The sequence below is a fragment of the Panthera pardus genome, unplaced genomic scaffold (genome assembly GCF_024362965.1).
Source record: "Panthera pardus isolate Hobbes unplaced genomic scaffold, ASM2436296v1 HiC_scaffold_6, whole genome shotgun sequence".
Classification (NCBI taxonomy): domain Eukaryota; kingdom Metazoa; phylum Chordata; class Mammalia; order Carnivora; family Felidae; genus Panthera; species Panthera pardus.
The window spans coordinates 81,900,115-81,918,062 of NW_026526991.1; the positions used below are offsets into that span (position 1 = coordinate 81,900,115).

The 17,948-nt window shown below is 35.4% G+C and overlaps 1 protein-coding gene across 6 annotated transcripts in view; it reads left to right on the forward strand.

Moving 5' to 3' along the window:
- Positions 1-17,948, forward strand: part of ITPR2 (inositol 1,4,5-trisphosphate receptor type 2) — a 488,958-nt gene that overhangs the window by 390,361 nt on the left and 80,649 nt on the right. For all 6 annotated transcript variants that reach the window (XR_008419706.1, XM_019452273.2, XM_053895795.1 and 3 more), the window contains 2 exons: positions 6,809-6,984; positions 14,740-14,904. Coding sequence is in view for 5 of the 6 variants with exons in the window: in XM_019452273.2 (XP_019307818.1) it covers positions 6,809-6,984; positions 14,740-14,904 (341 nt within the window). In the remaining variant the exon portion in view is untranslated. The remainder of the gene's footprint in view (positions 1-6,808; positions 6,985-14,739; positions 14,905-17,948) is intronic.

Consider the following 17,948-nt stretch of genomic DNA (forward strand, 5'->3'; position numbering starts at 1 on the left):
CATTGAAGCAAAGAAATACTTTTTTTCTCCCCTTTAATTAAAAGCTACTTTCCCATAGGCTTCCCTAGACTGGTTTGCAGTCTAAGGTGATAGGAAACAAGGCTTTGGGCATTCTCAAGAGACTGCAGGTTAAGCTATGGTGCCAAGGAGGAGACTGAAACCCTGATCTGAGTGTTAATCTTAGGCATGTTCTGAGAACAGAGGCAGATTCTCAAATGTTGCCTAGTGTTCTTTCCTCTGAACCAATTATATTTTCCCTTCTCTGGCTAATTCAATGCAGTAACAATCCTGTCACTACCTTTCCTGGTTATGTGGAGGGAACCTGACAGGAATGTGTGGCTTCTGACTGGAGAGACAATGGACTAGCTTTGATCTATCTCCTCCTGAACAGTGAGGAGTTGCTGAGGAAGGCCTCTTTGGGCAACTGAAAGGTCCTGTGTCTTGGGATAAACATTTCTTACCCTTGGGAAATGGAGGACCTCTCAGCGTGAAACTGTGAGCTCTTGAAGGCATTTCCACTTGACCGCTCTCCTCTGTCCCACACGATTCAACTTGGTAACTGGGCTGTAGGAAACTTTGTTAGATGTAAAAACAAAAAGAAGTTAACACAGGTCACTTTTTATGCCATTCTAAATATTTTGGGTTTTTTCTCTCATTTCCTCTTTACCATTTTTGGAGAGGAAGCCCTTTTTTCCCTTTGACCTTTCCCAATGGTATGGATTGATTTTGATTGGTCATTTCCACCAGGAATCAGATGACTGATGCCAGGTTTAGGAAGGGTGAGCTCAGTTTACATTTATTCAGGAATGCAAGGTTTATTTGTATGGCTACTGGTTTTGGTTTTGGCTTCTTTGTTTGGTTGATTGGTTTATTTATTTAACATATGCCTCTCTAAAAAGGAAACTTGTGCCCAGAGTTGAGTAATGAGGTTATGGCTGCAGCTGTTGGTGCTAGAGAATATCCTAGATGTCCATCCAGAAGCTGAACATTTGCCATGCCAACTGCCCCTGCCCAGTTTGGAAAAGGCAGACTAATTAGTGGAGAAAATTGCTGCTATGGGAATTTCTTATATCCAGAGAACATGTTTTTTTTTCCTAAATCAGTTTCAAATTTAGAGTGCAATTTGTTTTTCCCTCCAGTGCTTTGTGTTAAAGAAAGTTAAGTTCTTCAAGGTTATTTTAATTCATTCAATTTAATAACAACCACTGATGAAGTGTGTCTATATGCCAGGCACTGTACTAGGCCCTAAAGACACAGAGGTTGGTAAAGCTGTCCTTGCCCTCAAGGAGCTTATGGTCTAATTAAGGGACGAAGAAATGAGTAAGGCACAATAAGTGAAGACCACCCATGGATTTATGGCTGGATGTCTACTTTAGCTGGAATGAGGTGGGAGAAACAGGAAAGTCTTAGGAGGTTACATGGAAGGCAGAGAAATGGAGAGAGACTTGAGGTAAGAAGCAGCGTGTTCTGTACAGTAAGCTATAAACGAGTTACTATGAAATGGATAAGATACTCCCATTATGTGAATTGAATTGAGGTCGCCAAGTTTGCTGTTTGAATTTTCTCCCATAAAGGACAAACTTCGTACTTTTTAAGACTTAAAAATATGTAGAGTGAATTTTTTAAAAAAATTCCATTATTAAAGTAACAATGCTTATAATGGAAAATTTATACAAATATAAAATATTAAGAAGAGTCACCCCTCCCACATTTAGTGGGTAAAAACTGTCTTTGACAATTTGTACTATACTGTTGTCAGAGTTTAAATTTATTACTATTTTTGCATTAAATCTTCAGCCTGAAGCCAATGTGACCATTCTTACAGAATATGATTGCACCTATTGACAATTGGCAATATTGCCATTTTAAGTAACTTTTAAGTTTATTAACTTCACAAATATGTATCTAGCATTAAACTATGTGCAAGGTACTACATTAGATGCTCTTTGAGTTCTTTCTACAAAGGGATAAAATGCCCAATTTTTTTAAATATAATTTATTGTCAAATTGGCTTACATATGACACCCAGTGCTCATCCCAACAAGTGCCCTCCTCAATGCCCATCACCCACTTTCCCCTCTTCCCCACCCCCCCCCATAACCCTTGGTTTGTTCTCTGTATTTAAGAGTCTCATGGTTTGCCTCCCTCCCTCTCTGTAACTATTTTTTTCCCCTTCCCTTGCCCCATGGCCTTCTGTTAAGTTTCTCAAGATCCACATAGGAGTGAAAACATATATCTTTCTCTGACTGACTTACTTCACTCAGCATAATACCATCCAGTTCCATCCATGTTGCTGCAAATGGCATGATTTTATTCTTTCTCATTGCCAAGTAGTATTCCATTGTATATATAAATCACATCTTCTTTATCCATTCATCAGTTGATGGACATTTAGGCTCTTTCCATAATTTGGCTATTGTTGAAAGTGCTGCTATAAACATTGGGGTACAAGTGCCCCTATGCATCAGCAGTCCTGTATCCCTTGTGTAAATTCCTAGTACTGCTATTGCTGGGTCATAGGGTAGTTCTATTTTTAATTTTTTGAGGAACCTCCACACTGTTTTCCAGAGCAGCTGCACCGGTTTGCATTCCCACAAACAGTGCAAGAGGGTTCCCATTTCTCCATATCCTCGCCAGCATCTATAGTTTCCTGAGTTGTTCATTTTAGCCACTCTGACAAGTGTGAGGTGGTATCTCAGTATGGCTTTGATTTGTATTTCCCTGATGATGAGTGATGTTGAGTATCGTTTCATGTGTCTGTTGGCCATCTGGATGTCTTCTTTGGAAAAATGTCTATTCATGTCTTCTGCCCATTTCTTCACTGGATTATTTGTTTTTTGGGTGTAGAGTTCAGTGAGTTCTTTATAGATTTTGGATACTAGCCCTTTATCTGATATGTCATTTGCAAATATCTTTTCCCATTACATTGGTTGCCTTTTAGTTTTGTTGATTGTTTCCTTTGCAGTGCAGAAGGTTTTTATCTTAATGAGGTCCCAATAGTTCATTTTTGCTTTTAATTCCCTTGCCTTTAGAGATGTGTGGAGTAAGAAATTGCTGTGGCTGAGGACAAAGAGGTTGTTGCCTGCTTTCTCCTCTAGTGCTTTGATGGTTTCCTGTCTCACATTGAGGTCTTTCATTCATTTTGAGTTTCTTTTTGTGTATGGTATAAGAAAGTGGTCTAGTTTCATTCTTTTTTTAAAAATTTTTTTTAATGTTTATTTATTTTTGAGACAGAGAGAGACAGAGCATGAGCAGGGAAGGGGCAGAGAGAGAGGGAGACACAGAATGTGAAGCAGGCTCCAGGCTCCAAGCTGTCAGCACAGAGCCCAACGCGGGGCTCGAACTCACGAACTGTGAGATCATGACCTGAGCCGAAGTTGGACGCTTAACCGACTGAGCCACCCAGGCGCCCCTAGTTTCATTCTTCTACATGTTGCTGTCCAGTTCTCCCAGCATCATTTGCTAAAGAGACTGTCTTTTTTCCATTGGATACTCTTTCCTGCTTTGTCAAAGATTAGTTGGCCATACATTTGGGGATCCGATTCCAGGTTTTCTATTCTATTCCATTGGTCAATGTGTCTGTTTTTGTGCCAATACCATACTGTCTTGATGATTACAGCTTTGTAGTAGAGGCCAAAAGTCTGGGATTGTGATGCCCCCGCTTCGGTTTTCTTCAGTATTACTTTGGCTATTCGGTGTCTTTTGTGGTTCCATACAAATTTTAGAATTGCTTGTTCTAGCTTCGAGAAGAATGCTGTTGCAATTTTGATTGCGATTGCATTGAGTGTGTAGATTGCTTTGGGTAGTATTGACATTTTAACAATATTTATTCTTCCAATCCATGAGCATGGAATGTTTTTCCATTTCTTTGTATCTTCTTCAATTTCCTTCATAAACTTTCTATAGTTTTCAACATACAGATCTTTTGCATCTTTGGTTAGGTTTATTCCTAGGTATTTTATGCCTCTTGGTGCCGTTGTGAATGGGATCAGTTTCTTTCTCATTCTGTTGCTTCATTATTGGTATATAAAAATGCAACTCATATCTGTTTGTTGATTTTGCACCCTGCAACTTTGTGGAATTCATGTATCAGTTCTAGCAGTCTTTTGGTGGTCAAATGTCCAGTTTTAAGTGCATGGTTACAATTTCTTGTTTAATCAGGGCTCCTGGGTGGCTCAGGCAATTAAATGTTGACTCTTGATTTGGGCTTAGGTCATGATCTCACAGTTTGGTTTGTGGGATCGAGGCCCTGCATTGGGTTCATGCTGACAGCGTGGAGCCTGCTTGGGATTCTCTCTCTTCCTCTGTCTCTTCCCCTCTCCCACTCATGGGCATGTGCTTCTTGCTCTTGCTGTCTCTCTCTCAAAACAAACAAACAAAAAAACAAACAAACTTAAAAAAACACACACAATACTTTCTTATTTAATCTAGGGGAAATCTTGGCAGGCCAGATACTGTCTAGGAAAGAATAGTCAAGATGTGTTTAGCCTATCAGGCATAAATAACAATGAGCAGTGTAACTATTAGTGTCAACACTAGGATTTTTAAAATAAGAATGTCATGGGGTGCCTGCGTGGCTCAGTTAAGCGTCCGACTATTGATTTCTGCTCAGGTCATGATGTCATGGTTCATGAATTTAAGCCCTGGTTTGGGCTCTGCACTAACAATGTGGAGCCTGCTTGGGATTGTCTGTCTCCCTCTCTCTGCCTCTCTCTCTCTCTCTCTCTCTCTCAAAAATAAATAAATAAAAATTTAAAAATAATAAAATAAAATAAGAATGTTGCACCAAGCCACTGCTTGTGAATTATACTGAAGAGTCCAGTGACTGGCTGAAAGTTGTTAAATGAACATCGATGTTGGCAGTTTTAGTAAACTTAAGAGTGAAGCTCCACAACTAGCAAATTTTTAACCAGAGACTTAGTTATGGACTCAAAATGAGCTCACAGATTATGTTTTTGTTTATTCATTTAATCAATGAATATTTACTCATTGCTGCATGCCACATTTGTGATAGGCCCAGAGATCACTCTTACAAAGCTAACATTCTGACAGAGTCCAAATAAGAATGAGAGAAAGTTGAAGGCACTATGGTCTCCATGGATCTTTGAGATCTGTGAAGCTAGGGTTGTTGGTGGTCAGGCTATGTTTTGGTAGACATAAAGTGTGAATCAGCCAACATAATAATAAACATGAATTGGGTACCCATTTTGTTAGCATTGCCAGAAGATGGGAATTAGGCTAATTTCCAGAGAATTGTATCCCCTCTTCTTTCCCCATCTTCAAAGTCATGTAATCAGATCATAAATATGGTGAGGAACTTAGATCAGTTCTCTCTTCCCAAATTTCTTTCATCACTGTTTGTTTGAGGCAACATGATAATAATAAACACTGAAAAAAAAAAAAAACAGCTAATGCTGTTTACTTCCTGACTTGTTTTGTTTTGTTTTTTAATGTCTAACAGACTCTTCCTACCTATTTTTGATCTATTAGCACTCACTATGAACTAAAGGCTTACACAGAATTCATTGAAGGAATTCAAATAATCCCAGGGTGTCAGTGATAATACAGAAACTCTACACACCAAAGCATTTGTGGTGTTTTGCATGCAGAAGTGAATTTTATAAATAATGAAACTGGCCAAAAGAAATAACTAGTGGAAAATCTCCATTTTGTTGTTTCTCCTGTGACTTCATTAGCCAATAGACCCGTGTTTGAGGTCCTACAGCTGATCTAATCAGCCCAAGAATGTGGCCCCTTACTTTACTTCTGCAAATCCAGCACCCCCAACCTTCACCCAGGGATTCCTCAAATCCACATAGTGAGTACAAATATCAATGAATTATACTTTTTTAGAAAGGAAATATATTTTTTAAACTTGTTTTGGGTAATTTCTAAAGAAATTTTGTTTGTAATGGCGTTCATTTTTTTAAGTGTTTGGCCACTTTTGTTTTCTGAGGCTTTAAATAGCTCACCATCTTTTTAGAACTTGAGTTGCGTCTCAGAACATACATTCAAACACACATATACACATTCGTACACATATATACACATGTATGTGTTAACAGCTAAAGCTTATGTCTATTTTATTAAAGACTGGATATTTTACATTCTTTTTTTTTTTTAATGTTTATTTTTTGAAAGAGAGAGTGTGAGCAGGGGAGGGGCAGAGAAAGAGGGAGACACGGAATGTGAAGCAGGCGCCAGGCTCTGAGCTGTCAGCACAGACCCCGACACGGGGCTCAAACCCACGAACCATGAGATTATGATCTGAGCTGAAGTTGGATGCTTAACCGACTCAGCCACCCAGGTGCCGCTAAAGACTGGATATTTTACATTCTGAATTCTTTAGAAGAATCTATAATATAGAAGCTTCATAACAATAGAAGAAAGCAAGGTATGAGTTCAGTGAAAAAAATACTTGGTTTCATATGATGTAGCTGCACACTTAATAGTCATTAATCCTAAATTTTGAATTAAGGTTCCCAAGTGAGCTACATCTAGCAGAAGAAATATTTAACCGATAACTCTCATAGGAGAGAAAGATGAACAATTCTCCGACTTAATGGAAGGAACATTAACTAGGGAGTATTTAAACATCCTGAAAATAACCACAAACTTTCTGGAAATGTAATAATGAGGGATGTGTTCAGAGACATTGCCTCTAAATATATAGTGTGTAGAGTGGGTTGTTATGAAATTCAGTGTCTTATGGCTTGACTTGCTATTGTTATATAAGGTGGAGTGGCAAAGAGTTTTACATTTTCTACTTTTGTCCTCAGTAAAAATAAACTTCTTCCACATTTTACAGGTACGCTTTCCCCGTTGTTCTCAGTTCTACTTTGGATAGCAGTTGCAATCTGCACATCGATGCTATTTTTCTTCTCCAAGCCTGTGGGTATTCGGCCATTTCTTGTGTCAGTAATGCTCAGATCAATATATACAATAGGTCTTGGGCCTACATTAATACTTCTTGGTGCAGCTAATGTAAGTACTTAGCTTTGTCCTATTATAAATTAATTAAAAATGTACTAACTATAAAAGTGTAACTATATATTTTAACTCAGGTATGCATAGTAAATTCTTATGTGTTGTGAATCCAAATTAATGAGAGTTTAATTTGTACATTCTTAATTTTGAGGAGAAAAAAATGACAAGTAAAAATTTGATATATTTAAGAAGGTGGCATTTGAGGTGTGACCCAGTTCTGCAATCAATTTAATCCAATCCAGTTTTAATGCCTTCTATACCCAAAGCTATTGACAAAAATGCTTCTGAGCCACTGTTAACATCCTAAAGTGACTTCTAAACCACCCAAGAAAGATTAAATTATATTTGGTAGAATTTTAGAAGTAAGTACCTTTTATAAAATGATCAAAGAAAAAAGGATTGCTATATGAGAAAATACGAAATTGGTCTCTTTTTATGTGAACAAAACCTATAAACTTGTGAAAGACATAGATGAAATTAATATTTTTTTCACTAAATTTTAAAATATTAGAACAAAGGAGCACATTTCAAACCTCTGTTAGGTAGGTTTAAAATAAGTAAGCCAGAGTACCATTGTATAGCAATATGTATAGCATTATTATTGTATAGCAATAATGTATAGCATTAATGTATACAATTATTAGCATATTATTGTATACATTAGCATATATATTATATATGTATATATTAGCATATACAAATAGCAATAATTGTACTCAAGAGATAAAATTTTAAAGGGATTAGACAGCTTTCTACATGGTATATCCATAAAGGAATATTAAGAAAAGGGCAAATCCTCAGGTCAATGAAAGAAAAAATGTTCAATTAGTATATTGCTAATATGTCTGCTGAATACCTGAAGCACTGTCTATATCTTGTACTGTGTTTCTAACATAATGTCCTATATTCTGGTATCTGCATAAATGACTTATCTCCCCTACTACATTATACATTTCTTATGGATAATGATTGACCATTCAGTGTCTTGGATTGTCATTGGTACTAACAAATATTTCTTTAATGAATTAACTAATGAGTGAGTGAATGAATGAGTGAAAAATTATCTTTGTATTCTTCTACATTTACAGTGCCTTGTACATAAAATACATGGCAAGTATTTACTGAGAATGAACAAATGAAATAGTCAACCAAACTTTTGAGAATTATAAAGCTGAGATAGAATGACCAAGTCTGTGTTTCTGTCCATTAGCATATTACACTTCTTTGAAGGTTCAACATGGTATATATGACAGGTCCCAGTTAGAACATTCAGGCAACCAAATTACCAGTTATTCCTCAATCACTGTCAATAAAGGGAAGTTTACTGTACATGCAAAGAGATCTATCAGTGAAGAATTCTGTCAAGTACCAAATATACGATTCCTAAGCTTTTTGAGGGCAGGGGTTGTTATGTTCATGGTATAATCCTGCCCTCCTGATTCCCAACTCCATTTTTCTCCCACTTCATGCCTACTACTTAAACATTCAAAAATTATTTACTTGAACTGAACTTGTACTTTGAATGTTTTGAAAATAAGCTAATTTTGCAATATTGCCAACCAAGCTAATTGAAGAATCTTCATGGATTTATCTAAAATTTTCTAAATTGGGGTGCTTGGGTGGCTCAGTCAGTTAAGCGACCGACTTTGGCTCAGGTCATGATCTCACCGTTTCCAAGTTCGAGCCCCACGTCGGGCTCTCTGCTGACAGCTCAGAGCCTGGAGCCTGCTTTGGATTCTGTGTCTCCCTCTCTCTCTCTCTGCCCCTTCCCCACTCGTGCTCTGTCTTTCTCTCTCAAAAATAAATAAACATTAAAAAAATTAAAAATAAAATAAAATTTTCTAAATCTATTAGAAAACTTGAATTAAGGAAGTCTGGCTTATTATTTTAAAAAAATACATTCAATTTTGAGCCAGATTATTTGAAGAAGCAAATAATATTCATAAAATGGCAGCTGGTCTTCAATAAGACATTAATTCAAGAAAGAGAATCTAAGTTTGATAAGTTGAAATAATAGCTAGCTAGAGTTGGGCCAGAAAAAAACAAGCATTTATTGGGCCTCTGTTATCTGATAGACATTGAAAACACCAAGAAGTGGAGAATGTGGTTCTTGCCATACAGAAGCTTCAAGAACATATAAAGAGATAAGGAAAAACATTTTAATGTCTATTGTGGAAACCAAAAACATTTGGAATTATTTTTCCTTTCCCCCTTGGGGACAGGTTAAAAAGATGATTTCTGCCTAAGGTTTGGTGAGAATAGTTTCATTACAGGAAATGAAAATTCATATAAGAGGCAAGTATTGTACTTTAATTTTTTCATGGGGAGAAAATACATGGAAATGTATCTTTCTTATTAACTGTATGAATCTGTGAGTACTCTTCTATTTCTCACAGCATAAAAAATCCATTTGCACACCCCCATTATAATTTGGTAGTTCAGGGTATTTTGACAAAGAAAATAATCAACTTTAATTTGAAACAAACAAACTGGATAGAATAATTGTGATTTTGATAATATTGATAGAAGTTTTATCTATAGTTTTGATATTGTACAGATTAATAAAATGTTTTAGCCAATAATCATTCACCTTAACTTTTAACATAACAGGCTTCTTCCTGTGCTTTACCATTTCCCAGGAGGCAGGAAAAAAATTCAAACATTAATCAGCCCTATTTTGTAACTTAGGATTTAATATATTTATTTACTTAATTGGAACTTAAAAGTTTGCATTGTGTAACAGGTAAAACTAGAAGTGCTAAAATTATAAGTATCAGAAGTAGGGAGAAACAAAAGCAAGTATCTACCTGACAGTTATGCCTTAAGAGGAATCAGAATTCAAGATAGGCAGATCAAGCCTCTGAGTGTAATTTTTCTCATCAGTGAAATGAAGATATTAAAGCTTAGTCTTCACCCACCACTTGTTGAAAAGCTGAGTGTGAAGATTTAGAACAGGGCAGTAACAGTGATGCTATAATAGCAAAAAAGGCTGCCATTTATCAAGCTCCTAATATGTGAGGTGCTATTTAATTGTAAAACATTGGTACCATAATCGTAAAAGTAATTGTGTTTCGGTCCACAGAGAGTTATTTGTTTCTGACTCAGTGTCTTTCATAATGTTAAGCAAATGTAGACAGTCACTTTTCTGGAACAGGAAACAAGTGGAAGGAAAAACCTCAATGTCTGTTCTGAGCATTTAATATTATCAGTTTCTGTTTATTTTGATGCTCCATTTTTATCATCTTCACTCATTTCTAAAATCAAAGTTTTGTTTAGATTGCAACTAATTTCTCTGTCTTGTCACAAGGGTTCTCTCAATGTTTAAGATGTTTCAAAATATTCAGGTGTTTTTCTCTTAAAACGCATACCTTCTAACCCAGTACAGTTTACTTCTCATTGTCTACGTTGTAATGGAAATTAACATATTGTTTTGGTAAATATAAACACACATTTTATAAATTTTGGATCACCTAATATTTCTATACCACTAATAATGATAGTATTCCCAGTCATATGGATGCTATATAATGTATTTAACCATTCCACTAATTTTTATTATTTACATTTTTAGATATTTTTTTCTAATAATGCAGTAAATACCTGTGTAAGATCTTTTAATATCTTCTAAATACTCTTACGTACAATGTTATTTTCTTCTGTAGTAGTGCCTGGAAATGTGTAATTTATTTAGGGCACTTGTAAATTATTTGCCTTTCTACAGTTATTTGTAAGGTGAAAGTGTTTCCTTCTGCCGAAACTTGGTCTTGCCATTTTGCAGACAGGAGAGACAGGTGGAGTTTCGCAGATAGCTGTCTATTAGCAATAAGCCACAGTGTTCAAATTTAGTAGTGTCATGCCCTTAGTTACTTACCTGCAGATAGTTTCCTGGTAGGGCTCATGTTACTGCTATAATGTTGAGCCCACCATATGTTCACTTAACATATACAAATTCAATTATATATTCTGAGTCAAAGCATTCTCTCTCTGTCTCTGTCTCTGTCTCTGTCTCTCTCTCTCTCTCTCTCACACACACACACACACACACACACACACACACAGCCTGTGTTTCATATAATATGGTCACTAAATGCTCATAACTAACTGATATTCAGTTGTAGTAGTAGAAAACTGCTTCAGTTGCTGGAGGAAGGACTAGCATGTGTTGAATTTATTAAAAAACAGTATAGTTTCCACCACCCTTGTTTATGATACTGTTTTGTCAGCAATTTAAAAGATTTCCAGGGTGATATTGACTACCTGAAAATTTTCCTATGCTTTGACCATACAACCGTATCCTGTGTAAGATGTAACACTACTGAAATGGAGATTTTTTGTAACACCATTGAAATGGAGAGTTTTGAATCAAATCGCATCAGTTTTAGTAAGGATGATGGTTGATGACAATATAGTAATGTAGTTAATGTGTAGTTCAATAAATTCAATTTTACTTTTCAATAAATACTAGATGGCCTTTTTCAGTGGGGGTGGGGGGACGCTATAGTTTATTCCTGGAAAATAGGTTATTGTTTTCCCCTAGGCACAACGTAACATGGGGATAGAATTCCTGATCAGGGACATAGAACCAAATAAGACAAAAAGGATAACATAAAGGCAGCTATAAATTTCTGTAATCACATAGAACAGTAAAATTTAAAGGACATCCCATAGAATTCTAGACCGTTGAGGCACCTTAAGGATTATTACTTCCAGGCATTTCATTTTAGAAATGAGTATACAGAATCTGACAGAGACCAGGAAGATTTACTAAAGCAACTGGTGGCAGAGCCAAGAATGGAACCCAGATGGTCCAACTTCTAGTCCAGTGTCTTTCTATTCTGCTGCACTGTTAAAAGTCCTGTAAAGACATATCAGTGAATTATGAAGCATATATGAAAACAGTACTGTACTATAGAATTAATTTACCCAATTAAAATTAATGAACTTGATTCACTCTACATTAATTAACAAATGGACATTAATTTTGTTTTTGCTTTTAGAAAACCTATTGGTAAATCATTTTTCAAAAGGCCACACAGAAAGCTTACATTGATGCTGTTTCCCTACCCGACTGCCTGCTTTTCCCCCACCATCACCCGAGTCACCTCATCCTCAACAAAATGTACAGTGAAAGGCAATTTTGAAGAATAGATGGAAAATGTTAAAAATATGTGGGACAGTTGTGGTCATTTAGATTAGTATGCTGATTCAAGACTCTTCTCAGCACCAATTCAGAAAGGGCTGGTCTTTTAACCACCTTGTCAAGTTCCCACTCCCTCTATTTATCATTGCCCACACAGACCCTTGCCTCAGAAACGAAGATTGCCTAGGTAACGGTATTGACAAATGAAGGACTAGTTAGACAACATCAAGCGAGTCATGGCATGAAAAGGGAGAATAAGTTTTGTAATTTCTTCGTTACTATAAATATTCCCAACTTTCATGGAAATGCTCTATAAAAACAATGTATACATTTCAGGGTCACGGTGCAGGAAAAAACAGAGTTCAACTTCTTTCCTACCCACATCACTTATTCTCATACTTATTTCTCCTTGGTATGAACAAAGGACAATTTCCTTCCTTCTGATCTCCACAGAAATAGATGGATGTCACTGCCAATGTCAACTCCACTCTAGTTTGAGACGTAGTCAAGAGAACAGGGACATATCCATCAACACCAAGCTCTAGATCAAAGTTCAAGGAAAATAAAAATCAACCTGTAAACAAAGAAGGCAAACCTTTATTTTTCATGCAAAAGTAGCAGTGGCTTTTTTAGGCAGAAATAAGGCTTTTGCATTATTTGAGAACTGAAGTGTATTGCTTTGAGAACTTGAATTCAATGTATTGTTTTTCCTCAGTGTATAGATTTATAAATAGTTTTCCTGCATCATTTTTTAATGATCCAGTTTAGGTAAGTAAAGATCAGGAAACAACACATGAACAATTTGTCTTGAACATATCCACCCTTCTGAAAAGTCATAATTCCAGGTTTTAACTTTATTTTTTACAGAACTTATTATTTCTTTTTTGTATTGATAAACTATAGTGGGTGAATCAAGGCAAATAATTTGAACTTAAATAGCCATTCAAAACAATTTAAAGAGTAAAACATTGAATATTGCTTCACCTAGACATTCTGTATTTCACCATCTTCATGGTTGTTTATTGTCAAATAGGACACTTATCTGAACACCTTGTATATATTTCCTGTATATATTTGTATATATTTCCTGAGTTTTTTAAATGATGACTTTTTATAATATTAAACTTACTCTTGGATAATAATCATAAAGACATCCATTATACTGTAACAATGCTTAATAATAAAGATCTGATGATGAAATACTAAAATAATGAAGTACAACTTTCTGCCTGACATTATTCAAGTTCTCAAAAAGACGATGGAAGAACTGATAATACTGATTATTGAAAAGATAGTTAATTAGCATGGTGAAATTTTAGGGAAGGTTGAACTTCTATGCTATTGATTCAGTTTGACTGTTAACACATTTCTCATTTTGTCTGTATTGATTTGGACTTCAGAAAGTTGAAGGAAAAGGTTTTTCCCATCTCTTAAATTTCACTTCTGCCTCAAAGTGTTATGCTCCTTCTTATGTTATTTTAAATCATTCCATAAGGCAATTTTTTAAATATATAATATAGCTAAAGTCAACAATGTTGCAAAAAGCAACGTGTTTTCCCTCACTTAAGTTTGGACTAGAAAGACAAATATGGTGCCATCAGATAACTTGAAGAACTCAGGAAACAATTTGGAAAAACTGAAATTTGAAATCTATAATTCTTTCCATGACGACTAAGAGGCAGAATTGTCTCTTTAGTTTATAAATAAAGTAGTGACTCCAGAACCAAATATATGACACTAAGTTTACGATAACTGTGTTCTTTGGAAGTCACCGCACAGATCACTGTTATTGCCAAAGAATCTCAGTGTAAATTTCTATATTCCAAAGTTACACCACAAAAGACAATTTTAAATAGTTTAAACACAAATACATAGCACCAAGCATAATAAACACTCCAAAATATCTAATGAATAATTACTTCACATGGAGCTTAGAAAATATATGCATACATTATATTTATTTTAACCTAACTGCATAAGTATATTCATATTTTCATGTATTTAAATTAAATTCAAGAATCACCTTTAACAGCTTGCTTTTTAAAAATAATATTCAGTAGAGAAAGTCTAGGCTAAAAAAATCAAGGATAGATCTTTTCTGGATATTTTCAGAGAAGATACTTTTCTGTTACATACCCAATATAATAAAAATATTACATATATTATTTTTAATATGGAAAATATGATGAGTAGTATTTAAAGCATCATTGTACTAAGTGTTTCAAATGCATTATGAATTGTTTAATACTCTGAAGAGGTCTATGCGATGGGAGTTCCTTTACTCCAATTCTTCTGAAGAAACAGTCCAGGCCTGCAGCTGCATGACCAGGGTGCGACAGGGGTGAGACAGCCAGGGTTTAAATTCAGGTCTGCCTCGATTGTCCAGCTGGGGCTGTTCATCATTCTCATTTTCCCTGGAACTGCAGACAATACAACTTTTGTGTGTATTACGTTTACATGCAGATTTGTAAGCAGTGCTGAAAAATCACCAAATAAAAAAATGAGAAAAGAAAACCACAGAACTCATGAATAACAGGTTTTGCCAATGACTGTTATTTTTGTGAGTTTCCAGATAAATAAGACAGTAAAATCTAATCTTTTCCTCCCTGTAGCTTTGTAATAAAATAGTGTTTCTGGTGAGTTTTGTGGGAAATCGTGGCACTTTCACCCGAGGCTACCGAGCGGTCATCCTGGATATGGCCTTTCTCTACCACGTGGCATATGTCCTGGTTTGCATGCTGGGCCTCTTTGTCCATGAATTCTTCTATAGCTTCCTGGTGAGTACTTCTCCGTGTGGACAATCAATGCTGAAAAAATACACAATGCTGCCTCTTCCTTTGATTTTTTTTTTTTTTAAAGCAGGGCCTGACATTTAGGACAAATTATGTTATTTTTAGAATTTCCTAGGAAAAGTGTGAATTATTATTATTTTTAATCTTTTCCTCTGAGAAACCACATAGGTGGTGGAATTCTTTATTTCCTCTCTGAGAAGTCACTAACGACCCCACCTCTTGACCCAGGCTTCATATAGCAGCTGCTTTTGGTTTCGGCCAAATCCTTACTTCGCTTTACATTTAGAGAGTCTCGAACAGAGTGTAGGGGGAAAGTATGGGGATATATTTTCATAGTACTGGAATCATTGCATTTTGTTCACAACAACAAATATTATTGTGACTTTAGAATGGCGTATACATAAAAAGAGGGAGAAACTGCCAACCTAGTAAAAAAAAACATAGTGAGTTGTTTTAAGTCTTCATTTCAGATTTAATGTGTCATTGTTGCTAAGCTTATCTCCATGTATCTAACTCATTAAATGGATTTGCAGATTTCTTCTAGAGGTCTGTTTTTTGTTTTTCACGTTATCCATTTTACTTCCTATATATAGACTGTTTGATAGCCATAAACTAGGAGAGGAGACAGTATAAATATGTGGTAATATTTTGAAACCTAAAACACTACCAGGTTAATATCACGATGTCATGGGAGAAATTTATTTATATCTCCCACCCATGGCTGGCATGCAGTGGAGAGCACTAGCCAGTAAAATAATTCCTGAAACCTAAGGTAAAGATCTAAAAACATTATGATGGCCCTGTTTGCTTGGGTCATGAGGAACAAATCCATTGCCTACTGCTTTCCTGTTTTCTAGCAAACCCATGTAGGAAGACTGAAAAGAGGCAAATTTTCTATTTACTCTCAAAGAGCCCCCGTGATACACAACTATCTTCTAGCTAGTTAAGTTAGATTATTCAACAGTCAAAAGTAGATTTTTTTTTCTGTTCCAGGGATCCAAATGAATTCCCTTTCTGCTCTAATTTTCCATAAAGAATCCACTTTTTAAAACATGCCTGTGATATATAAAGTCTTATTATACTCAGCACTTTTACCGGACTGTGATATATAACAAACATTCTGTAATGTTTTTGTGCTTCAACCCTTCTCGTCTATAAAATCGATAGGGAGAGGATGATAGACTCGTACTATCAAGATTCATTAAAGAGATAATATAAAAAAACATGTGAAATGATGTATGTAAATCTTTATGTTTTCCAAGAAAAGGCATTTGGCAAAATGAAGGTGTATTTGAATTATTATATTAGCTATTGATAGTAATGTTACTTTTAATTTACGTTACTTAACCTCATTTTCCAGTTGTATTTTCTTCTTGTGTTTTATCTTTCAAATCTTACAATACTGATGCTAATTTGTTTTCACCAGGTTGTTTGTGAAAACGATATTATCCATTTTTAAAAGTTTGTTTATTTATTTATTATTTATTTATTTAGAGAACGAGAGTGAGAGCAAGAGAGAGGCAGAGAGAGAGGGAGAGAGAGAGAATCCCATGTGGGGCTCTATCTCACAAACTATGAGATTATGACCTGGGCAAAATCGAGAGTCAGACACTTAACTGACTAGGCCACCCAGGCACCCCAAGGATATTGTCCATTTTGATGTTTAGAGTACTAGAAGGAAATTATAATGGACGTGATGCCAAAATGGCATTTAAGTATTTTTTAAAATATGTATTGTATTTTAAAAAATACATGAATATGTATTCCTAGTTACATCCACAAATACCAATACTTTATCCAAAATAATAAAAGCCATTTTCCTTTCAGATATAAATAGAAAGAACCATCAACCTGCCCAATGTCAATACCTTTTTTGCCTTCCCAAGATTCTGATTCCATGGGAATGGAATGGGGCCCAGAAATAAGCATTTTTAGTAAGCATCCCATGGGCTTCTGGAAGTGATAAACTTTTAGAAACCATTCAGAAGTGACCTAGAGTCCATTGCCAAACCTTTTCTTTAAGCCACTATTGAGTTAAAGTAAAGGAATATCTCCTTTATGTCAATGACATGCTTAAGTAAGTTAAGTCAGAGTGTCGATAATTTGGAAGTTGAATTTGCATTAGTTAATTTTGTCTGTACTGAGGAACATTGACTTTATTTCTGGAAGCTTCTGCTCCCTCCAGAAGATAAGCAGATAGCAAAATATTTAAACACTTTTTTTTATGTATGATCATGATAAAATATCAACTTCCTAAGGTGAACAAATAAGGTAATATCTTTATGGCAATTATTTGCAAGACTAGAATTAAATTGGAAAGTAAGTATATAACCCTCAGTACTCAGCAAAACAGAGTATAAACAAGGCCCTGGTGTTTCCGAAGGGATTTGTGACACTGGTAATGGATCATTTCAACCAGTTCAGAAATTCTAATCAGTGCCCTCAGAGAGCAGGAGACAAACCTTAATTATTCCAACTTCCAAAATAGTATTCATTTCCAAACAGATATTTATGCCTTTTTAAGTGAATGTTAATTTATTGCTTTTAACCCGCTTTTGATAATATAACATGTACTTGCTTATGTATAATTTCAACTTAATAATAGAGCAATAAATAAAATTGCTCTTGGTGTGGACTCCAGACAGCAAACACATACCTAGGTTCTTGACCAGTGCATAGATTCTCTACTACTAAACACAAAATGGATAATAACCCATTAGAGGAAGTGGAAATTTAACAAATTGTGTCCTATAGTTTTGCTTATACTTCTGTTTCCAAATGTACATACTAAAATAATAGGTTTTGTCTTTGTTATGTCCCTGTAGCCAGGAAATGCATTTCCATTCCTCAAATATTTTTAAATTTCCTATCTTTTCTATGGCAGCAGGCTCATCAAATTGTTCTGGTAGTTTCTCCTCTAATCCTTCGATTAAACAATACATTTAATAAATCTGTCAATTATTCATCACTTAGGCAAATGTAATTCAGCATTCTCACCTTAGCCATTTTACGTATTCCAGAAGCAACTG